General features: G+C 42.2%; 1 protein-coding gene across 2 annotated transcripts; it reads left to right on the forward strand.

The window, feature by feature from the left end:
- Positions 1-582: 582 nt before the first annotated feature.
- On the forward strand, positions 583-26,028 carry OTULINL (OTU deubiquitinase with linear linkage specificity like). 2 transcript variants are annotated; one of them, XM_074146756.1, is made up of 8 exons: positions 583-774; positions 14,571-14,730; positions 14,839-14,870; positions 14,978-15,069; positions 18,714-18,863; positions 19,675-19,803; positions 22,395-22,667; positions 23,832-26,028. In XM_074146756.1, exons 1-8 carry the CDS (start codon positions 678-680, stop codon positions 24,009-24,011), a joined length of 1,113 nt encoding a protein of 370 aa, XP_074002857.1. In that variant the 5' UTR covers positions 583-677; the 3' UTR covers positions 24,012-26,028. The 2 variants fall into 2 exon arrangements, with proteins under 2 accessions (XP_074002857.1, XP_074002859.1); XM_074146758.1 differs by having other exon boundaries at positions 678-778; positions 14,575-14,730; positions 23,832-24,011.
- Positions 26,029-27,561: the final 1,533 nt, after the last annotated feature.

The raw sequence follows: 27,561 nt of genomic DNA on the forward strand, positions 1-27,561 counted from the left end.
TAGGCTGTAGAGAAACCATCGGTCTCATTTAACTTAAAACAATGAGTGAGGAGGGGAAAGGAAAGAATCTAGGAAAGGACCCTTTGCTTATTCTTATTAAAAATCCTGTATCTATGAAGTGATTTAATCATATCAGTGTAAACTTTGCTTTTACAGAGCTCAGTCCATATCTTAATAGATGCTTGTGTGCCCATCTGTTTCCTCTTCAGAGTCACGGTGTTTCTACAGAAAGCACATTGATTACGTGATAAGTAATGTTAAATGCTTAGCAATCAAACATGCCAGTGGAGCTGAAAAGAGGAGGCCGTGACTCTCTGAGGACTACCACTAAGACAGAGACCACGCATGGGCGGTGTATCATGGTTTGAAAATCACACTGCAATCTCCAGCACCCAAACAACTTGGGAGACGCGGAGGGAGGTAGCTATGTGACCTTTATAAATAGCTGAGTTATGCTCAGGGTTTTGTTCTTTTTTTTTTCTTGTGGCTTGGATATGGAGAAACATACACAGCCTGGGTGGCTTTGAAAACTTTAACGGAAATGAAACAGGAAGCCAGATCCTCTCACAGCTTGTTGATCTATGAAGACGAGCCGAGTCTGTAGAGACTCGTTTTCTACCCCCAGCAAAAGAAGCCAGGGGAGAGAAATCCAGTTGGGGAGATACTCTGGAGAGGAGATGCAGAGGCGACATGACGGAAAGGCAAGTAAGAACAGAGACCACCTCACTGAGCAAGAAAAATGGAGCAGATTTAACCACTCAAAGAGAAGTGTTGGTAAGTTCATAGAGCTCCGTTCTAAATTTTGGCATCTCACCAAGCCAGTCATCAGCTATAGGAAGCTCCTGTGCTGCAGATCATACTGCACAGGCATGACTTTTCCCTCTGCGTTGGACTACACCTGACCTTGGTAGTAGTAATGAATGATCATAAATGGACTGTTAATAATGGACTTGAAAAACTGACCAGGTCTGCACCTAGGTTTCCTGCTTTCACTGGGTTGGATGCCATTGCTTTTGTCTCGGCAGACCCTTTTCGCACTCCTTTTGAATTGTTCATGTTCTTTGGGCTGTGGTTATAACCCTACTGCCCATCACCTGCAGATGGGGGCAAGAGCATGGCACTTGCTGCAGACTTGTGGCTTTAAACAGAGACAGCTAAAATGTCTTCACACTTACTCAGTGCGGCTTTCAGTATAAGCTTTTGCTGTAATTGCTATGCAGTCTCATCTGGGTACAAGCAGAGAGAGACAGTCACAGTCACACGTGCAGCTTGGAGATGCCATGACCTGCAGAAAAACCTGGAGGTTCATGTTATGGGCAAGTTCCTAATGCTCCCCGAAAGGCAGGAGATATCATAAATTTCTCTAAGTGGTAGAAGTTTGCCATCAGCACATGGCTACGTCAGAGGATCATAAACGTGCAAAATGACAGAAAGTCTGGAGGAACAGCATCAACCTTAGGCTGCCTCCAGTTGAAGCTCCCTGGAGCTCTCCCCTTGCCCCCATGGAGCTGCTGCCATGGAACACATGTTTAAGTAAGGCCTCCTCTAGCTCCCAATATTGTTTCCCAAGATATTTTGGGAAAGTTCACCCTTTCTGAAGCTTTCTGAACCCTTGTAGCAGTGTGTTTCCCCTTCTGTGCCATCCATAACAGAAACTGCCTTCTGACTGGCTGCTGTTCCCTTTTTTGCAGCTGATCCTGGCTCAGACGTAGACCTTGCTTACTCTCTTTAGGATTATCCTAACTCCTCTTCTTCAGCTAACAGGAATGGCACAAGCTCACCCTGACCAGTCCAACACAGAGGGCAGGAGGCCTCTGTGTTCCTTGGCTTGGTCTCACCAGAGCTGTCTGCATCCCAGGCCAAGGAGGGGCTTTCAGGGGAAGGAGTTGTGTAGAGGCTGTCCCCTCTCAGCAACTGGCACGGAGGAGAGACAATATTCTCCTGCCGAAGCCCACAGATGGGAGAAGGTAGTAGAGAGCTCTCTGAAAGTGGCTCAGGGAGGAGGTCCAGGAAGACCTTAAGGAGGAAGGAAAGGCATATGGACAGTTTTGGTTAAAGAAATACCTCAAGAGGTTTCAAGTCAGTGATGTCTGATTGATTGATTGATTGCCCCAGGGCTTAATCCCAGCAAGAGCAGGCATAGAGGGGCATAGGCTATTCTCCAGATTGCACTGAAGTGCTGAATATATGCCTGGAGAAAAGAGCTGAACTCGGAATTGGGAAGGACTCAATGATACGGGGGCTGATCTGCAGTGTTTGTACTTTGAATGTTTCATCTCTCTTCCCTAATGAGTCAGCAACCAGATAAACATTAACCTTCAGGCCTGTCTGCACAAAGAAATCACCTACTAAATCCTAAGATCTTAACGCAGGTCAGGGAGGGCAGAAAGAGGCACATTTGGATTTGGCTGGAACACTAAACCATCAAGCAGCACCGACACAGGCCTGGCCAAGGCGAGAAGGAAGCTGGAAAGGGAAGCTGAAGGATACGATTGCCGCAGCCAAGATGTGGCTCTGAAACAATTCCCAGGTACCTTGGAGCTGCAGGTGGATGCCGCACGAGCTAAATCCTAACAGCATCTCTCTCAGCTGCCCCTCCTGAGATACAGCTACAGCAAACCACAAATGGCACGTCCAAACGAAAGCACCAGCTCGCTGGTGCTGCAGAGAGGCAAAGAGCTGGCACTTATAAATTAGTTTTTTTTCCGAAATGGATTTTTCGATGGAGCGGCACACAGCGCTGCACAGCTGACAGCTTCAGGCCTCTTTAGTCAACTATTTACTTTTGCTATTCTTAGCTGGTTTTTAAGCCCAGGTGTTCTTTTACTTGGACAAGTGTGTTGGTGGCTTTCTGTGACTGCACTGAAGTGAGCACACCAGCGTTTAACAGGTCTTGTCTGTTTTGTTCCTTGCCCAGATTAACTGAGATGGATGGAAAAACAGCCTGATATTCGTGCCAGACGGTACAGATCTCTTTACTGTTTCATGAAAATTGTTTATTTTCTACCTCCAACCATTTTAATATCTTATGATATTTTAGAAAAAAAAAAAAAAAAAAGGCAACAACCAGCCCTGTAAGTTTGTCCTAACTCTGTGTTGGAGCAAACTGCTTATAACTCTGTAAAAGATTTAAGTCTGCGTCACTTGTTCAGACCATTACAATTCCCTTCTGTTTTCCCTGCAAAGTCTCGAGAGAGATGGAAGAAAACTGCTCTTTAATGTGTAACCAGGAAAGAAATTACACGGGTCTATGCAAATTCTCTACATACAGCTGGGACAAATTACAGCTGCTGTAAGGGAAGGTACCTGGCAAGGGTGAGTTTCTTTCTGGATGAATGTACCTCATCTTGTTAATGAGTGAATTAGTGAGGAAATGAACATTTAACTGAGGCGGGGAGAAGGGAGAACCCAACAACTCTCAAGTCACTCAAGTTGCATTTAGGTTTCAGGGCTGGATTTCAGACGGATGCTGATGATGTCGTTCTCTGTTAAGGGAACTGCTGCTACAAAATGTAAAAGAACGTAGCGTGACACCAACGCACAGATTAGCTGTGACTGGGGAGACAGATCTCCGTTCCCTTCTTCAGCGGCGGACCCCCTGAGGGATGGGTGACAAGGGTTCGCCTTCCTCCTCGAAACGGGGGCCGCAACCACCTCGTTGCCCGCCTTACCCCTCGCCTTTGGGACGAAACTAAGAGGTCTGGGGGCTTCTCACCGAAGGAACGCTCCTTTCCCGGACGCCGGTGCCGGGGCAGCCCGGGGCGGCCCTGCCCGGGCGGGCTCTGGGTGTCCCCGGCGACAGCCGGGCGGGGAGGGGGGGTGGCCCGGTGGGATCCCCGCCCCGGGGGCCGGCGTTCGGCTGGTGGCCGGGCTTTGATCCCCGGGAGAGGTGCAGGCGGAGAAGGGCGGCGGAGCGGGTGAGGCGCGGCGGGGGGGTGGTGGCGTCCCCGCGGTCGCGGCGAGGGTTTGGGTTTATTTGTCGCTTCTCTCTCTCTCTTTTTTTTTTTTTTTTTTTTTTCATTTTATTTTCCGCTTGACTCTTTTGGGGCCGTTTATCCCCAAGTGGCAATACCCGGAAAGCTGCTCCAAAGGTCTCCGCGGCGGGATTGCAAGGGGGTGTCGTGTGTGGTCCCCCCCCCCCAGCCCGCTCCAAGATGCCCATGGCCGGGGGGATGCGGGGCACGGCAGCCGCCCCGGGGAAAACTGGGGGCGGGGGGGTGGAGGGTGTCGGGGTGGGTCTGGCTGACTGACAGGTCTCCTGGCAGGAGCTGTGTGTATTTGAGGTGGGTTTGGGTTTTGTTTGGGGGTGGTGCGCTCTCGGGGCGCTGCGCGGCTGGCTCCGACGCACATGGGGGTCGCCGTGGCTTTACATCAGCAACGCGTGACATTTTCACGGCAGGTGGACCTTTAGGGTTTTGTTATTTGGGGTGGAGCTGTGGGGGGGCGTTGGTTGGTTTGTTCTTTTTTCTTTTTATTTTCTTTTTCTTTTTTTTTCTTTTTTTCCCCTTCCTTTTCTTTTCTGCTCTGTGGAATCTGAATTTAAGTGTTGCGGACTGGCTTCTGTTCCCATCAGAAAGGTGAAGGTTTAGGAAAAAGGGGGTCAGAAACGAGCACGTGATTCAGGAAGACTTGTGAAGATGGATGTGCACTCCTGGTCTGCTTACCAGTTGCTCGCAATTCTCAGTATTAAACATCTTAACTCACTGTCAAGTGGTCTTTTAGATTGCAGATACTGTGCCCTACCAGCTTGCTTTTCTGCTGTACGTTTTGGGATGCGTTTCTGCTTTGATGGTTACCAGTCGAGCTCTCATTTTACACTGCCTTTCATACCAAGCAACTAGTTTGCTTTTTGGAGGAGCTGTACAAATTGTATTCAGCTTATACTTTCATTTTCTGCAGTGGAGGCGGAAACAGATTTCTGTGGTATTTAGTAAGTGAGCTTAAGCTCGTGTGCTTATTCCTAATATGTGCAAGTACAGTTATTCCCACTTCTGTCATTTGGCCCACTCCAGTTTCTGCAAGTGAGAAAACAAAGAGGTAAAATGTGTGAAACAGAAAGAAATGACCTGTTTTGGTTTTAAGGCTCAAGACTTCTATCTAGTCACTGAAGTTTGTTCCTTTAACAGTTTTATTTCTTTACTGCTGGACAAATAAGCTAATTAGAAATTGAAGGGGACACCAAATGGTAAGAGGAAAAGATGGAATTCTGCATATCTGTACAAAGTACTACCAGGGTTGTTTAAGCACCAAATGAAGAGTTTTAGAGTTGATTTTCAAGGGCAAAAGCAGCATTAAAATGCTGGTCAGCATATTAATGGATATTTATGGGTAAGTATCTGTATACAGATTTGGACTTCTGAAAAAGTTATTTTCATACTTCTGAGTTTCTTTTTTGCTATTGGGATATAATTTTTTTCATTTTGTTTAACTTTTGGGACCAGGTTGCCTGATTCAATGGTGTGGGTTTCCCCTTCAGCACCAGGACTTTCTGTCTACCTTGTTTCTTAGATACAGCTTCCAGGTGAAATCCTCACATCCTATCTACCAAGGATATAACAACAAACATTAAAGGGTTTTTTAGTAATGTTGGCAGTTTTTCGTGAGCTTAATGTCTGAAAATGTTTGCCTTTGCATGATTACCCAGGCAAATGAGTTGAGAATTCAGAAATACCTCTATCCTGTACCTCCTGACCCGGCGCAGCTGAACCGTGGGAGTCATGGTGCCAAACTGTGCTGGGGGAGATGAGTATGGTTATAATTTAGTTGTTTTGAAAACACAAGGGAATAACCAGTGCTCAGGAGTCAAAAGGTTGCATAATTACACTGCTTTCATTACACTTGTGTAATTCAAACCAGGACATTAGATTTGTGGGTGTGATTAGAATTGCATAAAGTTTATCTTAAGGAGCTTCTTAATTTCCTCTCGGTTTAAACTGTGAATTTTTATTTTATTTTTTTTTAATTACCATTGGGCCACATTAGTCCTATTCTACTGATGTTTTTATTCAGGTATTCTGACCTCTAAAGGAGTTACAGTACTCTTTGAAGTCAAATGCTAATCTGAGTTGCTGTCTGGCATCTGACCATGAATTGCTTTAGGATCAGTTTTCTGCTTTGAGGGAATTTGGGAAAGCATGGTGGACACATGGCATCCTTTCTGCACTCCTGGGTTGATAGAGCTGGCATGGTGCTGGCACGTCGCAGTAACGGGGAACTCTGCCCATGTTGCTCTGTTGCTGGGACTCCTGGTATGGCAAACACTGTTTCTTCTCTGCATGGTTGCAACGCCAAGGATCAGACATGACAATGTCATGCCTTCTAGAAAGACAGAGAAATAGTTATTTATTAACTAAAATGTCAGTGTTTCATGATGGAAAACTGTCAGGACTCGTGTACTCCAGCGACAGCAACATAAAAGTGGTCAATGACAGTGTTAAGAGCAGAGTTTGTAGCTAGGGAACTTTTACTGGTTCTGAGATGCTAGAGTTTAGTTTGTATATTAAAAAATTTGGTATGATGGAAAGTTTTTTGGTGTTTGTTTTTTTTTTTTTTTTTCCCCATGAACAGTATAACTCATAGTTGAGTTATCTGTTGCCTGATCTTAAAAAATCGTATCAAAGTTTCACCCTAGCATAAGTGAGGAAAAAAGGAGATAAGGTGTTACTGTCCACTTCTTGAGGAGCAAAGGCAAACATATTGTAAAATACTCCAAAACTGCTGCAGGCTAGTTCATGAATTTTCTGAGAATTTTTTATGCCAGCAGCTTTTAGTTTCTTCATAGCCTTATTCTGCCTTTGTAGTTTCTTCCCATTTTTTCACTGCTGAGGAGGAACACCATCCAGTTTTGGCATGCTCAGGATGGAGACCCCAGTGCTTGGGATTGCTTTGTAGTCTGTGTGGAGGTGTTGGACCCTCCAGACAGAGAGAGGAGGTGTGTCTCTAGCTTCTGTCCCCATGTCACTGTCGGGAACAGATGCTACTTACACCATGTACCTGTGCAGAGGGATGTGGCTAGCAAGGCAACTTGTGCTGCCCAAACATTTCTTTCAACAAACACTTCTCTGAGGAGAAGGCTGTGGGCTGAACAGAAGAGTTGTGTTGTCTTATTTGAGCCACATCGCATTAAGGTGGAGGGCTAAAAGTACGGATTGGTGTGGCTGTACGTGCTCCGTCTGTAGTCCTGTTGCTAGCTGTGCCTGCGGTCTTGGGCAAACCCCTCTCAGATTCCTCTTCCATAATATGTAGCTGAGATTTTCCAGATTTTTTTGAGCATTTAGCATTTATGTTGCCAGGGCAGAGTGATCATTTTGGGTGAATGGTGCTACTGAAGTGGGAAATGTGTACCTTAGCATCACAGAATCATAGAATGGTTCGGGTTGCAAGGGACCTTACAGATCATCTGGTTCCAACCAGATGTGTCAGGGGCAGGGACACCTCCCACTAGACCAGGTTGCTCAAAGCCCCATCCAGCCTGACCTTGAACACTTCCAGGGATGAGGCATCCACAGCTTCTCTGGGCAACCTGTTCCAGTGTCTTACCACCCTCATAGTGAAAAATTTCTTACTGATATCTAATCTAAATCTATCCTTCTCAAACTAGTGCCCTGACATGATGTGGTAGGTGTGGGGCTTTGGCTGTCATCAAGCCTGCCCTGGCATCTCTGCAGTGAAGAAGCATCATGGTAAGGTGCTTGGCACTGCCTGCAGGTCAGCTGCCACCAGGGAAATGCTGGCAAATTTTTATTGCCGACTTTGTGCAAAATCAGTCTTTCTGCAGACTTAAATACTTGTTTCAGGTCCGTCTGTGTGACAAAGACACGTCCTACCGATCTCCCCCAGGTTTGCTCCGAGCACAGCTCTGTGCTGTGCATGTGCTGACTGCATCAGCTCCTTGTCTGGGAGCAACCTGCGGACCTGTTTGCTGTCCTTCAGTTCTGGTTTTGTGTCCCTTTCTGTGCACGAATTTCAGCTGTGACGTGCTTGCTGAAGACTGGGGTCTTAAAAATAGGTGATTGCATATCATTGTAGATCTTAAAAAATAGCACTGCCAGGTTCCAAGGTTAGAAACTGTCCAGGACCCCGTAGATTGTTTTCTTAGTTTACAAGTGAAAATAAGTTGTTCCTCAGCAAAATGCCAGCCCTGCAAGAAGAGCTCAATATGCAAGGTCCCTAAGGACTCTAATGACTGCATGTCCTTGGAGGGTTGGGCTGTAGGTACAAGTCTTGTGCTGTCTAGCACAAATAAGATTTAAAAACAGGAGGAGGAAAATAATTCTTATTGCTAAGTAAGACTTCAACTTTTTTTCCCCATAAACAAAGCTTCAGTTATCCAGACAAATCAACAGAAAAAGCCGACGTATTTGTATCACTTAGCCTATCTGCTAAACTTAAGCGTAAGAAGATATTCAGGAGGGAAATATTTTCTTTACTCTGTCAGTTTGGATTCAGCACAGCAAAAAATAATAAAATTATGAAAGACATTTTGAGAGTTGTGTTTACAAATAGATAAACCAGAAACAAACACGAGCAGCTTTAGGGATGACTCAACATGCAGCTCAGCAACAGGCATAGTAAGAATCCTTAGAGTGGGCTTCCTTCAAATAATAGATTTAGTGCATTTGCATAAGTTCTGTTTGAAGTGTAGAGGCATTAAATAGCAATTCCGAATGAGGACAGATTTTTTTCCACATTAAAAAAAAATAAATCATTGCAGTAGCAGAAATTTCAGAGGTTTCTTCTTTAAAAGGAGGTTATTTTATTTTTTCATTATTTTTTACTCATACTTAGGAATAGAAGCTTTAAAGAGATGCTTGTTTTTTATGGCATGAAATGCTTTTCATGTATTGCTCTGGACTGTAAATTCTCTGAAGGCTTCTCTCATGTTTTTTCTTACATAAATGGAAGTGTAGCTGAGATTTATTCATCTGAAGGTCCTGGATGAAGCACCCTGTGCCTTAAAAAGGAAGCTGAATTATACAGGAGATCAGGAACTGAACTTTCCTTTGTTCTTGTAAGCATTTGAAGAGAGGGAAATGGTATGTGCAGACTAGGGCATGTGTTAATATCTTGACTATATAGATTGATTTTGTAAATAAAAATTGTGATATAGATTCATTTGTGTAAATAAAACCTTTCTTGAAAGTGATGGGCCTCAGTGCTACCAAAACTATCCATTTTCAAGGTAATTGCGTGATTCTAATCATGGTTTGGGGCTGGGATTCTGTTTTGTTCTATTTTTGGAGTAGAAGTTGAGATCTGATTAGCAGACACGGTTGAACTTTTGATAAGTCACTGATGATTACCATCTTTGCCTGTAAATGATTCTCTTTCTCTTCTTATACCAAGTAGAGATCCTCATCTCTAGTTGTTATGTTAAAAGGGGTGAAGAAGGTTTTCTTAACAAGTCAACATTGCTTTGCTCTGTAAAGGAAGGGGTTTGTAATGAAATAATTACTGAATTAAGCAGTGCTTCCACATATTGTGTTTTGTGCTTGATCTGTTTTCTGTGGTTTTTCATTTTTCTGGCATGGTGCTGATAATAAACTGGGAAATCAAAGACTTTGTAATCACTTGGCACCACTTAAAATGGTATGTTTCTCTCTTCTAAGATGTTATGGGGTGTAATCTGTTGTAGGTATTGAATTTTTGTAATTAACATCTCTTTGCTCTGTCTCCCTCTTGGCTCAATGTGTTGAGGTGTATGTGCAGATGTGTGCCTCTGTGCATCATGCTGATGAATGCTCTATAAGGACAAGTTTGCTTGGTTTCCCTTAAAAGAGGGAGTTAACTGATTTTATAACATACCTCAGTACTGATACTACATAGTCTGGGAAAAAAAGTGATGTGCAACTGTGCAGAGAGCTCTGCAGGCACACACTGACTGCGGGCGGACTTGGATCTCCATGCCAAGCCTCGTGTCTCTCAGTTGAGGGGTCTCTCTTCCTAGCTCTGTGTCTGAGAGAGGAGAGGAGGAGGAGGGGTACGGGTGGGCAGCAGAAGGGTTGGAACAGGGGGATCCCGAAGTCTGTATCCCTCTTTGAAGGAGGGGATACCTGCTATTCGGGATCTAGGAACATAGTATTGTGTGATGGGAGTATGAAACCTGCCCACTTTATGGTAACAAGTACTATGGTCCTGCTTTCAGCACCAGAAAGACTGTGAAGAGGAATGTCCTCAAAAGGAGTCACATGGTCAGGTTTTAATTTTGGAAAACAGTGTTATGTTCCTGATGGCTCGTTACAGGGAGGGAGGAAAAAAGTTAAAAGGTTGAATGTGCCATCAGACACGCTGGAATACTGGATCATTACCCTCATTACCATGAGGGTGGTGGAACACTGGAACAGGCTGCCCAGGGAGGTGGTTGAGGCCCCTTCCCTTGAGATATTCAAGGTGAAGCTCGACGAGGCCCTGGGCAACCTGGTCTAGTTGGGGGTGTCCCTGCTGACTGTGGGGAGGTCAGACTAGATGACCTTTGGAGGTCCCTTCCGGCCTGGACCAATCTATGAATCTATGAATCGTGCTTCAGCCCTGCATACAGTGCTGCCTGCTAGTTCCCAAGCTGATCCCTTACATTTTGCATTTCATCAGTTTCGTGTTTTTTAAGGTGGCAACCTCTAAAAAAGTTGTGAGGGTGCTAAATGTGGAGCTAATCCTTTAGAGACTCTTCTTGAGTTACTTGTGAAAGAAGGAAAGAAGCAGATGTTGCAGATGTCTCTTACCCATCTTTTCTTCTGGCCTTCCACCCTGTCCCCCCCCCGCCATGCGTCTCTCTTGCTGACTTTGTGGGGGTGTAAAAGCTTGAAGTTTGGCCTTAGCAGGAAGCTGATAACGTGGCATGAAAAGAAAATACGGTGTACCTCTTGCAGTGTAAGGTAAATACTGCTATCAGCTCCTGCTCCAGCACTGTTCAAACCTCTGTTCATCCAAATTTCTGCTTGGAGCTGTCTTAGAAGTCCCAGGGCTTTATGGTCTGGCATGGGAGAAGAGTTGGTCCTCCCTGTGCCCACAGTGATGCTCACGGTCAGTCTTCAAAGAGATGTGAGCCCCAGCAGCCGGTCGCAGCACCCACAGGCTGTCGCTGTCTCCTGAGCAACAGGATGAATTGCACCCGTATCCCAGGGAATGCATTAGGTTTAAAAATCCGTGGGTTTAATTTACTCCCCCCACCAGTACGTTATTAATTTAATTGCTCTTCAGTTTCTGAAGAGTTCTGGAGGGGGCAGAGAGGGGGTGGAAAGATCTATTTTAAACTGCCCTCTTCTTTAATTCATGTCTCATTCGTGATGTATTTTTACCAGAGGCACTTCGTGATCTAGCTGCCACTTCTAAATGTCATTTACTTGAATAAAAAATGTAATTACATTTCTAAGTGTGACATAAGCACTGAAAGTAGTAACTGAATCACAAAGTACTGTTTGAACAGCAGCTTTCCCATGACAGGAGGGAAGGTTTATGAAGTCCAGGGTATGTTGTAATTCAAGTGTAGCAAAAATACCCAAAATCACTTGTTTGCAGGTTTTCCCATCTCCCATTAGGCTTTTTATTAGGGAAATACCTACTTACAAATCTCCCATACTAATTAAAAATGGAGGAACAATATTCGGTTATCTCATGTTCTCTGACATTGATTTGTGTTTTTGATTGAAATCAGTAAACCAACGCTTCCCAGTGCTCCTTGAAGAATATCTGCTCCTGTGCCTTGAAAGGGGGTTTGTTGGACTCCAGTAGTTTTTTGGCATTTTTAATACCATCAAAAGCTTTTTCAAAAGATTGTTTGACTCAAATTACAAGCTCATGTTGATGCAAACCTCTCATCCTTTTGCCAGTAAAAGAGATAAAGGAAGAAATTTTGCATTCACATGTATTCCTGGTATTCAGTAAAGCAAAGTATGTCATTTGAAGAGATGGACCAGCTCTCACTTTTTATAGTCCCAGTTTCTTCAAAATCAAAAGAGGGACCGTACAGTCATTTTAAGTAATGAAATGAAAGTCTACTGGATCTTCCTTTTGATACTGTATGTTTAAATTGTTGTTAATGAATTCTTTGTGAATCATCATTGGCTTTCATACAACAGTGTGACAATATAAATCCAGAATACCCACTGATACATGGACTGAACCACATTTGTAAGCCTTCAGGTTCCATTCTAGTTAGCAGAAGGCTCAGTTATTTACAGCCTGCTGTGGTTTTTCCATTGCTGATGCCTTTATCCTAAAGAAGAGAGAGAAAAAATTGTGATGGCTTGATTATCGTCTGTTACTAATTCTCGGTAGTTGTTCTCTAGGTAGCAATTTGGGTGCTTATTAAGAATGTGCCTATTGGTGTCCATCAGCAGTAAGAGAGTGTGTGTGTGTGCACTATACATGGATGAATCCCGGTGTTTCCATGAGCTATGCCATTTTCAAACCTTACAGCTGATGTTTTGCTGTTTGTTACTTGGCATTAGTGATAAATGCTTCCTGCAGCTTCAGATTTTTGGTCTTTTTGGTTGCACATGAATGTGTGTCTTGCTTTTCCTACTCGCGTGTGCAGGCATAACCCCTGGTCATGGTTTCGGCTGGGCTGGCCACTAAAACGAATAACAGATGGTCTCTTTTACCTCTCTCCTTTTCAGAGAGGAGAAAAAATGAGAGAGAGAAGAGAGAAGGACTTACGAGTTAAAAAGAAACTAAACTGCTTTAAGGCAATATTAATAATAAATTATTAATAAGAGAAAAATAATAAGAAAATAATGAAAAATATATATTGAAATACATATTATGAAATATATATATAAACAGGAAATATATATATAACAAATAAATATATATATAACAGGTGCAACCCATCCATGCTCTTCCGCTTCCAACCCTCCAATGGGTAAATCACAAAGTTAGCTGCCCTTGGTTGTTATAGCAATAAGTATAAGCAAGAGCCTCTCTGCATACCATTCCTTGGTATTCACTATAAACATCAGACATTATCTCTGCTAGAAGGGGATACTGTCTGAAAAATATGCTGTTAATTTCAGAGAGTTAGAAGAGGCTTAATTGAAAAGTAAAATTACTGAAAAGAAAGAACCTTGGTTCTGTTTTACCTCAAACCAGGACACTCCCAGTCATGCCAGGAACACACACGCTAGTGCAGCACATGAGTAGAAGCTGACAGAAGATCTGTCTGTCGTCTTGTATGAAGAGTGTTTACAGCAGTATGAGTTTTGTGTAAATGGGAACTAGCACCCCAAAAGCTTCTCTGATTACCTCTTTTTAAAGTTTATTAACACCTTTTCCTTTACAGCTCTTAACCTGCCTTGTGTTCATGGGAGAGATGCAGTCTGGGTCTTGCTTCCGGACAACTTGCATATGACATCCTGTAATAAAACTTCTTCAAACAACAGAATATTGGAAAAGGCCAAATATCAGCACTGCTCTGTATATATGCAACAGTGCTTGTAAAAATGTGTGTGTAACTGTTTATCTTGTTGCCAAGGTGGGGATTCATACGTAACTCTATGACTAGATAGCTGTTCACAGTGCATGGACTTAACTTCCTTGGAAAACTTAAGCCCCTCTTAAATTTCCTGTTAAAGCCAGGAGGGGCAGAAGTTCAACTGACATAAAACTATGCTGAATGAGTAATTCCCTTTGTGGACTCTCTGGAGAAGGATCTTTTCAGCCTTCTCTGGGGATGCCTTTATAAAAAGTTGAGTTCTCTTAAAGTTTTGTACTAAATGAATAAATAAGTTAATAATGGAGCAGCTGCTGATCATAAACTCTGGGAATTTCCTATACTCACATTTCAGCCAGAGGATAAATTTCTTACTTAGGGAGCACACACTGCCTTTGTCTACTCTTCAGTCTCCAGGCTCTCTCTCAGTTCTAGGGTTTCTTATCAACAAAAGACAACCAAAACCTTCGCTAACCCTGCCTGTGACGCCAACAGAAACTTGTCTGATTTGTCTGTGAAACACACAGATGAGGGTATGAGAGCACACCCCCTTTGTGATGATCTCCTGAGCTTTCTACCAAATCCCCAGGGAGGAGCTTTGTTTGGAGTTTTAAATTGACCCTAAACTTGCCCAAATTCAGGCAGGAACATTCCTTTAATTCCCCTGGCAGTCGTATGATGCTTTGTCAGCTAATATTGCCTTATATGGCCTCTTTGGAGACTGCAACTCCCAGGTACCTCCAGTCTTTAAAACCTTGACTTAATGGCAAAGTAGTGACAGTACAGGTCTCTGGATCAGCACATCCTGAAGCAAATGGGGTTTTTTTCGGTTATTGGACGGTCGCTTTGACATGAGTCTTCCTGTGACTCCATTGTAACTATATATCTAGCCTTCATTCTATGGAGGAAAGCTCGGAAATGTGAACCACTTGCACCCAAAACCCTAGAAACTTGAAAAACTAAGTATATAAAGTATATATATTAAGTATATAAAATATAGTCACCTTTTACATTTCATGTTTTGTGTTTCATTTGGAGTGGTATCCTACTTGGATTATTATTCATTTTGTAAGAAAACAAAGAAAAGCCAGTATTGCAAAACAGTGACAAGATTTTTTTCCTCTCTTTTTTATCCCTATTTTAGGAAGGCATGAGGTGCGGTCCTGGACAACAGCTGCCAAGCAATCCTTGTGTCTCATGTGGCAAAAAGTGAAAGTGCAGCTAATGCTAAGCATGTCTTTCCTTGTGGCTGTTTGTTGGTATTGCAGGAGGCTATACAGCTTTTTAGCACAGCTACTGAAACGGTAGGTTTTTATTATGCAGACTTTAATCTTCCATGCTGTTGCTTATTTCAGTAAATATTGACCTTTGACCACTCCTCTTTGACACCTGTTTTATCATTTGGATTTCAGGTGGAGCAACTACCTTCAGAGAAAACTCATAAGTAATCTTTTTGTTGTCATTCTGTATTCCTTAATCCCCTCCGCCACCGCTACCCTTTAAATGCAGAACAGCAGAAGGTAACTAATCTATGAATTAATCTCAATTTAGGGAATCTCAGTGTGCTGACAGAAGTTGATCTGCTTGGTTATAGTGCGAGAGAATGGAAAGGAGAGACGAAGCAGGCCAAACACATGAGGGAGGTAAGAATTAAATTTTAATTTCTGCATGAGGATTAGGGAGAAGTTTGTGGGAAAGGAATAGCACTCCCAGCACAGGCACCTGCTACAGCTACTAGAGCCTGTTACAACAGCTGGCTAAAGGAAAAGCAAAAGGAACAGCATGAACGTAAGTCTAGATAAAGACTGCAGTAGAGAAGGTCGAACCATAGATCAGATTTTAGCCATACATCTTCTGCAAATTTCCCCCCTGTAGCACTGATGATCCACGTGGTGGCTTTCACAGGAAAAATCATGCCCAGTGCTACAGCCCAAATAACTTGGTGTTAGGCACTACCTCTCAGCCAGCCTTTGATTTAAGGTAAAAGCTCATTCCAGGGAGGAATAAAACACCATACCTATTTCTCTTCCAAGCTCCCTGTGACAGCAGCCAGTGCTTGGCACCCTCCCCAGCTGCCACTGAGGTCCCTGTCTGGCCACATCAGCCACAGCTGGGGGCAGAAGCTCACATCTGGCCTGTGCCAGATATGAGGAGGACCAGTGTGCTGATGGTGGCCATCCCCTGCCTTCACACAGCCCCCGTCTGCTCCAGCTCTGCATCCCAGGATGCATGGTGCTGCCATGGTGCTCCCTGGCCGAGGCACTTCTGTGCCAGCATCTTCCCCTGCCCTGGCATCTTCCCCTGCCCGAGGCAAGTCTAACTACACCCAGGAACTCCTGCTGCCTTGTGCTGCACATAGCTAGGACTAACAAGGTACTAATGTCACAGTTAATGTCCTTGTCATCTTCTGTACCCTGATCAGCTGCTGCGGGGTGGCTGGAGACAGCCCTGGGCTGCACAGGGAGGTGGCAGCCTCTGCTGCTTGTGGGCATCAGCTGGTCCTTGGTTTTATTCTATGGGTTTTATTCCTTTCCATGTAAGGGGTTTTTTTGGGTGGTTCTTTTATTTTATGTAACTTTTTTCCCTGTTGTATCTTTGAGCTGCTAGCTGTGACTGTCTTAATTATTGTAGTTCTCCTTGGATTTTTATTTTATTTCTCTTACCTTTTTAAAATGAAATATTTTCTTTCAGTTTAGCAAGTTTTCTTCTTAACTGTGAGTCAAGGTGAGAGTTGTGCTGCACTGAACCAGGCTTTAGGTCATAGATAGCTGAACTCCTGAGCCAAGGACTTACTAAATTCATGGTTCACCAATGCTAGCTACACTGTTTTCTGGCACCTCACCAACATGTTTTTCAGCTGTGTACATTGTGTGTACATGCTTACACCCTATAAGCAGAAAAGGCAGCTGCACTTCCTGCAAAAGCTGTATATTAATGCACAAGCAATGGGTTGTTGGCAGCTATAGCTTGGTGGCCATTAATGGAGGCAGCGTGACAGGGGGCATGACAGGAGCAGCAGTGCCCTCCCGAGGGCCCTGACCAACTCCTTGGAGTTGGAGCAGCACTACATTATCCTGACTCATGAAGGGCATGGGGCTCCAGGAGCAACATGTGTTTAAAACTCTGTTTCAACTGTGTTAAGCCTTAGTCACCAAGGTAGGCTCAAAGACCATAGGCTGGATTTTCACTTTTCCTGTAAAACCTATAGCTTAAGTAGCTATACCGGTGGTAGAGCAGTGGTATCTGTTATAAACAAACTTAGAGCCCAATCTAGTGAATCAGCTAACTATGACATTATATCCTTGTATCCTCCTGGGGTGGCATTTCAGACTAGCACAGGACAAATGTAGCTCTGGGTCTATATTTCTGATTTTTTTATGCTGGTGGGGGACACTGACCATGAGATGCTGAGAGAGATCAAAAAGGCAGAGAGGGCAGGAGATGCAGTAGTAATGAGACACAAACTAGCCATCTGCACCGGCAGCAGCAGTGGGGTTGAACTTCAAGGTGCTGCCAATAACCATCTGATGAATCAGCTTTTCAGAGAGCCTCCAGGAAAGGAAGTTACCCTTGCCTTGGTCCTGAGTAGTGCATGGAATCTGCCTCAAATATTGCTTTCTAATTTCTATTGCTGTTCTCTGGAACAGGAGACAGCACATACTAATATGCAACATCTATGTAAGAACAACAAAGCAAAAAAAATTATTACAATAGCATCCACCTACAGAAAGGTCAACTCCATAAAAACGAGGAAATATGTTAAAAAGAACCTAAAAGACAGCTAAGAGACTTGACTATTTACAGTCAGTGTATTTGACATATATATTGCTTTAGTTCATGGTCTTGGAACCACAGAGCAAATGCCTACCCAGAAGGACTTAGGAAAGGGTAAAACGAAGCTAAGGCGGCCAAACAGCAGCATAAGGGACTTAGGAGAAAAAAGAAGGTATTTTTCAAAAAGCTGGAGTCATGTCCAGATGATGAACAGAGAAAGGATCCAATTTTGCTGGATTAAATTAGGGAACATAGCAATGCCAAAAGTGCCCAGAACAACACACAACAAGGCCAAAAGTGATTTGGAGGAACAAAAACAAAAGACAGCAAAACTTTTGATAAATTTGCAAACACATACCGGGCAACAAGCCTTTCAGAAAGAAAGATGCTTGATGATCAGAGCTGAAAAAGAGACTCAGGGGAGTCTAGTGGATGGCTGGTTATATCAGGTAGAGGTTTTCACGGTAAAGAGCACATTTTAGAATGAGGTCTCATGAGATCCTTAACCAGCCTAATGTGCTTGCTGTCCCCCAAAAGGGGTAGTTCCTCGCTTCTCTTGTCTCTCCCTTTTCCTCAACTCATTTTAGCTAAAAAGCCCCTCTGCCTTTTTTTTGTGCTGGCTCTTACATCTTCTGTTGGATGTGGTTCACCAAGATGGTGAGTTGATGGAGACATCTGAGCTTGCTGAAGCAGCAAGAAGCGCCCCCAGCAGGAAGGATGCAGTAGGCTTATGATTATCACATCCAATGTAAAGTAAGAGAAGGGGAGACTGTGCAGACACGTGGTGTTGGGATGGGGTGAGGAAGCAACTGAGGTGAAAGAGGACCAGGAATTGAGACCGTCTTCCTGCCCTCTTCAGGAAGTGAACTGAGACTGATGCAACAGCCTGTGTAACTGCAGAGTCCTCTTTCTAAGGTAATTCTCTGCCAGTTTATTGATCTGAATTGTCTCGCCAAGGGCCCAGATGAGAGCCAGAGGTAATGCAGATGAAATACAGGGAGTGTGTAGCTGGAAGAAGGGCCATCCGCTTCAGCATAGGGCTACCAGATCTCAGGTCACCATTGCATGATGGATTCAGGTCAGTGTATGGAGATCTTTCTGCCAAAAGCAGTTTTCTCCAGATGCCTGTTCCTGCCCTTTTGCTGTTCCATCCCATGTGTCAGCATGAGTTGTGAAGCGGTCGGGGTTAAAGCTGTTATAGTAAAGAAGTCTTTACTGATCTGTTGTGCTTTGGTTGGCCATCTGAATCTTTACACTAGGAACAGTGGAGAGACTGAAGCAAGTTGCTGGGTTTGGAGAGAGTGCAGAATCACTCTTAAGGGGCAGTGGCAGCATAAGGTGTTTACAAAAACTATGAAGTTAGAACATTTTTGTGTATATAAAACTTATAAATACACTTGCTCTTTCCCCTAGCCCCCCTCTTATGAGTAGTTTGGAATTGGACTCCAGTTCAACATGGGTTCGGTCCAAGATTTAAAATGTTTATTGGTAATTTTTTTGGGTCTTTTCCTAGGCATATGAAGAATTGTTTTGGAGCTGTCATATCAAATATCTGCGACGAGTCAGGAAGGACAACTATAGTGTACTAAGAGCAGTGCTTTTTCAGATATTCAGCCAAGGCATTCCTTTTCCATCATGGATGAAGGAGAGAGATATATTAAAGGTAAAATTCAGTTCCTAAATGAACATGATTCAGGTGACCTTGCATCATAGAAGGAAGCTTTTCAAAATGTGAAAAAAAAAAGCTTACGTGTCTGATACGGAAGTAGAAGAGAATCATTATCAGAAGTTAAAGAGAAGTTTTTCAAACTCTTTGAACTACAACTAATTGAAAAAATGTGCCTGATCTAAATGTAACAAAGTGAACATGACTCTAAATGGTAAAAAAAAAAAAAAAAAAAAAAAAGTAGATGAGAAGTGTTACTGCCACCCTGCTAGATGTCACTCCCTTAACACAAAAGGATATTTTAATCCTCCTCACCCACATCCATGCAAAGTCTAGTGGTTCATTTGGGAGCTGCTGAGCCTGTTACTGGAGCAGCAGGAATCCTGCCCTGGGCTCCAGGAGCTCCAGCAGGAGACAGTGGTAAAGAGGTGGGGAGCTGTAGCTGCTGCCTGCGGGAACGCATGTGCAAACTGGAAGGTGTCTGTAATCCTAAAAACCTCACTGAGTTTGGATGTATCCAGCTTCTGCAGAGTGAGGGTTATATACTTTGCTGAGAGCATATTTTCTTCTCTTTTTGGCTGACCCTGTTTTAAAAGAGTCTTAAGGACTTGGCAGTCAAATGGAGCTTCATTCTTAACATTTGAGTGGTTCTGAAGCCCATCTGTATTCTTTGTTTGAACTGTACAACCAGAGGATAGAACCACATCATAAATTAAAATGTGTGTAGACAAATTTATATAACTTTATATTCTACTTGTTATTATGGTTATGATCTCTACTTAATTAGGTTTTGGTTTTTCTTCCCCAGCTCCCTGAAAAGCTTTTGTATTCTCAAGGTTGCAACTGGATTCAGCAATACAGTTTTGGGCCAGAAAGATACACAGGTCCCAACGTCTTTGGTAAATTGCGCAAATGTATGGAGACATTAAAGACCAATGTGAGTATTTAGGAAATGGCTGAGGGGAATAAAAGCACGGAGAAGTGGGCTGAGACAGAGATAGGGAACTGCACCTTGTTACTTATCTCTATGGCAGTCAGCCCCACTCCCAGGTTCAGGGATCTGAGCTGCTGCGCAAGGCCATCACCTCACCTGCAGGGGAATCCTGTTTGTGGGATTCTGCTAGGTTATGTCCTCAGGGTCCCCTTGAAAAATTAGGGAGGCCATCCTCTCCACACCTGTTAGTTGCTGCATGGTTTAGTAGCCTCAAAGCCTTCTGAAACAGAGCTAAAAAATCGGCCTGACAAGATCTTGCACCTTCCTTGAGCTCCTCGGGGATTTCTGTGTGTCTGCAGTTGCGTGTGCTTTGGGACTGTTCCTATTTTCTTTGGCACAAGCTGTCCCCAGCACACTACCACCCTCTTCTCCCCATCTTCCTCCTGCTGGGCATTTGCTTTGTATCCCCTCCTGGATCACATTTGCTGGATGGCATTTGCTGGACTCCAGGGTTTTGGCCAAGATGAGGTTGAAACCCTTCTCTGAAGGCATCCATTATCCAGTATATCAGATCTTAAACTGTCATTTTTAGTTCTACAGTTCACCTTACAGTTCTGGGATGTCTTACCACAGTCACAACAGCTTATGTCACTGGTGCGCATTTAAGCTGGTTCCTTTTATGTGGCCCTGTGTATGCAAGCCACAACTCTGTAGTTTTAAACCCTATTATCGCTGATACTAATTGTTAAAGAAAAACAACAAACCACAGACAGACTTATTTAGCTCTAGAAACAAAGCAAATAAAATATTTCCTTTATAAATAAATAATAGTAAATAAATAATATAGTAATAAAAAGAGGGAATTAAAATAGACATCTGGTCCTTGTCCCTTGCCTGCAACCTTGCTGTGCCAGTGACAACTACCTATTGTCTTGAGACGTGCCTAGTGGTTCTTGCATGCAAATACCAATTTGTTCTGGTTGCTCTTTGCATTTGCCCGTGTTGAGTTGTTCGGCTTTTATTTTTAACTTGTTGTAGCTCTTTTAAGTTGCTGTTAGTCCCTTAGCATGAAGCATTTAAACTGGATGTTTGTACAGAAACAGGTTTCATGTCAACACCATGAACAATTAACAAGTTGTTGCAGGGCAGCTGTATGATGCATTATGCTGTTACTGGGTATAAGCTCTAGCTCCCAACTTAATTTCATTTTTATAAAGATGCCAGTGAGATGGATTTTTGCCTGTTTTTACTAACAGGATTCTCTGCTGCCTTTCTTGGCTCCATTGTCATCTTGTGGGCTGTTGCCTGCAGATGCTGTTGTGCCTGGGCTGTGTTGGTTAATAGGTGCTTTACTCTTAGGACAGGCTTTTTACTTAGGTAGTAGAGGTCCTCTAGGAAAGGGACATTAGTGATTCATGCAGGAAGGTCTCATTTATAACCTGTAAGGCAGGTCTTGAGGAATTCATGAGGAGTTGGGGGATCTGTTTTTCAATTTCATGGGTGTTAGATTTATTTTTTTTTGTTGCAATTCACAATTTATGGCCACTTCAACATATAAATGATGCAAGCACAGAATTAACTGAAATTCATTTGAATCCCAGTCATTGAGCATCATCTCCTATGGTGGTCCCAAAAAACCTCACAGTTCCTGATGATGCTTTTTAGCCACTGTCTTCAGGACTGGGTGCTTTAAGCTTTAAGCTTTCTAATTTAGTACTCAGTCAAACAAATCTCAAAGGTTCCTTCCTTCCAAGAAGATTCTGTGATTGTCTCCTGGATGGCCCATGTTCTGGATGTGAGCACTGGATTTTGACCCCTCTAGAGAAACAGAGAGCTCAGAAGCTCTCATTATCAACTGTAAACAGAACAAGAAATTCCTACCCTGTTCATGTCCCATGCATGTTTTTACCTTGTCCCTTCTTGTACAGCCATCTTACCTTGATCTCATGAAGCAGAACACACTAAAGGCATACAAATGTGTACAGCTCATAATACCATTCTGGCTTGTCCAGTTTGTATAGGTTCCTTTTAATTGGCACACTTTTGAATTTAGTTCAACATCTGAAGAATTCAAGCTAGGGCAACTTTAATGTAAAGGGTACTATAGAGGAAAATCACTGAATTTTGGAAGCTGTAAGTGAAAAAAGACTCAAGCGTCATCATTTAATCTAACCTTTGCTGATGATTTAGTGCCTATGTCTGATGCACCCACACAGATTTCCTGTAACTTTCTGAGGTCCTTTTGGTGGTTACGCTCCTTTCAGACCTTTTACTGACAATGATACCTGGATTTTCTACAGTGGTGGTGGATGGTTTTTGTATAGGGGAAGTACATTTGCTTTCTCATAGCCTATCATTATCATCCAGATGCTTGGAGCTGTCTGTAGCAAATACGTTCAGCTGGATAAATGGAAACTAAAATGTCTAAGGCTCCAAATTTCACTGCAGATCCAAAAGAACCACTTGCTTATTTGCACCACCATTTGGCTACAATAATGTTATAGTACAGATTGACAATTGTTCCGGGTTTGAAATCTTTTGTATTAAATAGAATTCTTAATAATTTGATTGGTATTTGTCTGTGTGCTTTCCAGTGGATTGAAATAAGTGCTACTAAAGATCATGAAGAAAGAGGAAACATGTGTAATACACTCTTTTCTGATGAGAGCAAGGAGCACAAACTGTATGAGGCCATAAAATTCATCATGCTCTATGAAGTTGTTGAAGCCTACGAACAGATAAAGAACAGGGAAGAACCCACACACAACCTTTTTAGCCTTCTCCTTGCTCGTGATTCTTCGTCTGACCCTTTGAGTTTCATGATGAATCATCTGAACGGTGTAGGTGACTCTATTTGCCTAGACCAGGTAATGATACAGATAAAAAATAAATCACAAAACTTATTCCATCTCTGACACGATTTAGTGAATATATCATGCATCGTCTGTGATAGCTGGCCCATTTTTTTTTCCTTGGGATGTAGGGAAGTGGAGTGAGGTTAGTCATGTATCTTCCAGGAAGAAACCTGTAGTAAAGTAAAATGGGGTGGTTGGTTTTCTTGCTGAGCCAGAAATAGATGGTGCAAGCTATCAGTGAGATATAGTTTAGGACAATGATACCTTTGATATGTAAAATAACTTTAGATTATGCAGATTTGACGTGTTGTTTTGCTTTTCCTATCTGTTCCACCATGCCAAACCCTCTATCATCGCTCTATTCTTTCCCCTCTCTGGTTGCCATTAAATCTAATGTCTATTAAGAGTAGGTAATGAGAACTCTAGTAACTGTAAACCTTTATATGTTAAGATATTTTTTTTTTCAGTTTTACATTTAGTGAGGAGATAAGTACTGACATCTAACCTCCATTCTGCCACTCTGCAAATAGTTTCCCTTTCCAATGGATTAAATTATTTTTTATAATCAATATCAGTTATCAAGTCAACTGTTACATGTTGCAGTCACCTTCAGGAGCAGTTCGACTATAACTGGACAAGTTCTGCTCTGTCTGTCTGTGACCAAGGATATGAGCTTTTCCAAAGCATTTTTCGAGATTAAGCAATCATTTTCAAGAAGTGAAGATGCCAGTACTCAAGTTTCATATACATGAAGTACAAGGAATTTTTTTCCGTTTACTATTATGTTTCCCTTGTGTAGCAAGTGATCACAAGGTGGCAGACTTCCCATTTTTCAAAGTGAATCAATCTTTTAGTAATAGCTAGTCCCTTCTTGCTCCCCACTAAACTGAGTGAGCTGGCTTTGGAAGCAATTTAAGCATTGTGTCAGGAGGAAGAGGGATGTTTCCAAAGTGTCAGACAGAAACCAGAATATTCTACATGCAAAAGAGCAGTGGAAGGACTGTTGGAACACTGAAAATGCCCTCAAACATTTAATTTTCTTATTTCACTTACAGAAAGGCCCCTTTTATTCCTTGTCTACTGGTTTGAAGCTAGGTGACTTGCTTTAACTTGGATTATCTTTGGTTTAGTTTTTTAAGTCTAAATAAATGTCTTACAGACTTCTTTCATCTTTAGGTTGAACTGTTTCTTCTTGGATACTTGCTTGAAGTAAAGATAAGAGTTTACAGACTGCATAGGTTTAACACTGAGGAATTTCAAGTAAATTATCCTGAAGAATACCGAAGGGAATGGAATGAGATTTCTCTCCTGACTGAGGATGACCGCTACTATCACATCCCCCTTTTCAGAACGTGAAGGACCAGTGACTTTTATTCCTGTGTATAATATAGCAAGTGAACAGTTCCGGAGAATTAAGTTTCTAATTGGCAGCAGTATGATTTTGAAAATGCTCGTTAATGATTACAAAATGATTTATGGCTTATTGTGTAAACATTTTGCTTTCCCATGTATCTTAATTCACCATCTGTCAGCCATAAAAACCATAAAATATATTGCTATACTGTCTGGGGGAAAAAAATAGCATATTTGAGGGTTGTCAGACAAAAAATATTGGACTGTATTGATAGAGAAGGCAAAGGTAATGCTGGGTTTTCCATTGCTAGCCGAAGGGTTTACTCTGACATCTCTAGATGGGTTAAACTCAAGTTCCTAAAACAATTCCTGCCTTTTGCTTGCCTGTCTCTAGCTAGAGAGGATGAGTCGCAGAGGAAGCAACTCCAGGGGTACCGCAGTTTATATTCCAGACTATTAAACTTGCACTGACTTGGGGCTACCTAGGATGGGAGGGTGTAAACTGGGGCCTCTGCATAGCTGCTTCGAATCCCTGGAAGTTGTGGGAATGCCTCCCTCCAGGCATGGGCAGAGTGAGCAGCTTCAGGCTGTACTTGCTTCAGACACCTGAAATTAAGCTGTCTGCACTCAGCACTGATATCCAAAGGTGAAGACATGTTACACAGGAGGAAAAAAACCCAACCCACACACAAGAATACTGTGCCAGACGAAGGGAAGATCTGCATTATAACTGAGGAAAGTAGACAAGCTTTCTCAAAGCTGAAAAGGGCAGTATTAATTAATAAGGAACATGGAATGGAGTTAGACCCAGTAGCTGCCTATGGGTTTTGTCAACTTGTAAATCCTTTAAGGGTTGATTTCGACATTACCTGCCAAGATTTTCTTTGCAATTCATCTGAGAAAGCTGTGCACAGAATACATTCACAAACACTGCATTTTCAGAAAATACTAATTTTCTATGTGTTATTTGAATTCAGCAGTGTATATACATGTTTTATCTTCTGAGTATATATTAATCTCCTTGCATAAGTTTGCTATTTAGTTTAGACGGCAGTGTTTGAAAAAGTCTATCCAGGACAACTAAATGAGATTTACCTTATTACATGGAGCATTTTGCCCAGTTTTATTTTCTAGAAGAATCAATTGTGTTTTCATTATTTCAAAAATAAGGGACCTTCATTTGAAGAAATATTAAAATGATGTAGCAGATCTAGCAAAATATCTGTGAAAAACTTACAATCCCATAGGCATATGATTGTATTGAAGAAAGTGGGATTTATTACGAAGCAAAGCTTCTCCTTTCCTTATCCTAGAGATATGGGGACAGGCAGGCTTGTTTTTTAATTCCTGCAGAAGAAAATACAAGCAATTAACAAAAATGTGAACAGGGCCTGCAGGAACTACAGCAATAGCATGAGGCAACTAAGTGGTACTGCTTGGATCCTTTGTGTAAAGGAAAACAGTTTTATCCCTTACAGTCCTTTTTTTTGTATGTGTATATATATATTTATAAACACAAACACCTGAGTTCTGTATTGTAACAGTTTTGTTTCCTGAAAGTTTTTCGGAGTTCAGTTTTGTTCAATAACTTGTAGCTTTTAATTGAGAAGGCTTGATATCTTTAATAATTTCATCTCATCAAAACCTGCATATCAAGTACTTTATTTATTAAAAGAACCTTTTTTTCACTGAATGAAATAATTTGCCTGCTCTAGATTTGGTTCTGCTCTGCATGGGTAAATGTTATAATGCCTGAGGGTAGGGTATTGCTATTTGTTTTGCATCAACAGTAACATTTACAGCTATCAATACTTGTCTATATTTTATTCTTGTTTTGGTACAAGCAGACATACCAAAAAGGATGTATTTTTATAGTGGTCTTTTTAATGGTTTGCATATTATTTATGAATAGGAATACAAAAGCATTACAGCTGGAAATGTTAATTTGTCAAAGTGTATGTTTTTGTAATCTTGAGCGTATTAATAGCAGGGGGTTAATAAAGATCTAACACAGACGGTGGAATTTGTCTTGCCAATTTGGATGTTTGCGTCTGAACTTGGTCACCTTGGGCTCTTTGCCTTGTCAGTGGAAGGCAATGGCATGCAGTCAGTCAGAGGAGTGGGTCTCTACAAGCATCTGGTTCTCCTCACTGGCTAGTGGGAGCTGGCAGTGATCAGCACAAATCTCTCTGCTCGAGATGTTTGAAGTTAGGTGAGATTGATTTTGTGCTAAGAATCCAGAAAGGACATGTTGAAATGGATCTGCTGGTTTATCAGATTTCAGAGGTGCTAGCCGGATCACGACAGGAACAGAAATGGAATGTGAAGAGGAAATTCAGGTGAGGATAGTCACAAGTCATAGAGATAAACGCAGAGAGTGCTCTATGCAGGATCTTAAGAAACACTGAGATGTGTTTGGGGCTGCACAGTGTTTTAATCAGGTTCTCTGATAATATATTTTACATATTTATAAAGCAAAAATATATGTTTTTTTTACATATGAATAAATGTATATATACACATATATATAAAAGAAAAATACATTAAAAAACATCATCCTGAATAAAGTGCATCTGGAACTAGCTGGTACTATGGAAGTGGCGAGTGTTGCGGCATCTTTTCCAGTTGGTGGCACAGACAACATTGCTGTACAAATCCAGAAGCACACAGTCATTACCAATTTTTTTAAAAATGCAGTGTTGTAGGCAGCTAAAGTTTCAAGTCAAGGTGTCTTTATTGCTGCTAGTTTAGCAAGAAAAAGAAAACATACTGAAGCCTCAGCAGTGGGTTTGGATTTTTCCCCAAATTTGAAAATGTGTGATAAGAATGTAAGAGAGCAGCTGAAGAAATTTGTATCTTTTCTTATAAAGGAGAAAGATGTTGATCTTGAATGTCATCTTTTTAAAAAATTGCGTCTCAAAAAATGTATGAACCACGATTGCACTTCATTTTTAACTCCAGAGAAAAATACTGGCAATCTCTATTCTTCAGCTCTAATACTGAAATTGCTTCTTGTATAGATAGTGGTTACTAAGTTGAAGCAAATTAAAAATCACCCAGTGTAGTTGTTGCTGGTATGTCTACCTGCTTAGTCTCAGGGTATTGAGTTTAATGTCTAGGAAATAGTTCTCAAATGCAGTTTGTAATTTGCCTAAAGATTTAAGGACTAGGTATGATCAAATTAGTCTAGTTATTCAGAAAAAATAAAGATTCGTCCGTTCTCTTCAAAGCACAGAAAAGACCTACATAGGTTTTTTTTGCTGGAAGTTGGATTTCCCTGTCCCTCTATACTTCAGCAATATTACGGCAGTCCCACCTGTCACCCTGGTCTGTTAGTGCTGTTACAGCACTAATGTTTTTTTGAGTCTTCATTTTTCTGAAAAGCTCCAGATTCTGATGAAAAGGTGAAGTCAGGATTTTGGTGCCCCTGGTCCTTCCCTCGGGGATTTGGGTTGCTTGAAGGCCTCCCTGGCAGAAGGGAGGCCATTTTGGGCCTGGTTTTGTGAGAGGATAGGATTTGGGTCTTTGAGGATCCCTGGAAGTCATTTGGGAG

The sequence above is a fragment of the Numenius arquata genome, chromosome 4 (genome assembly GCF_964106895.1).
Source record: "Numenius arquata chromosome 4, bNumArq3.hap1.1, whole genome shotgun sequence".
Taxonomy (NCBI): Eukaryota; Metazoa; Chordata; class Aves; order Charadriiformes; family Scolopacidae; genus Numenius; species Numenius arquata.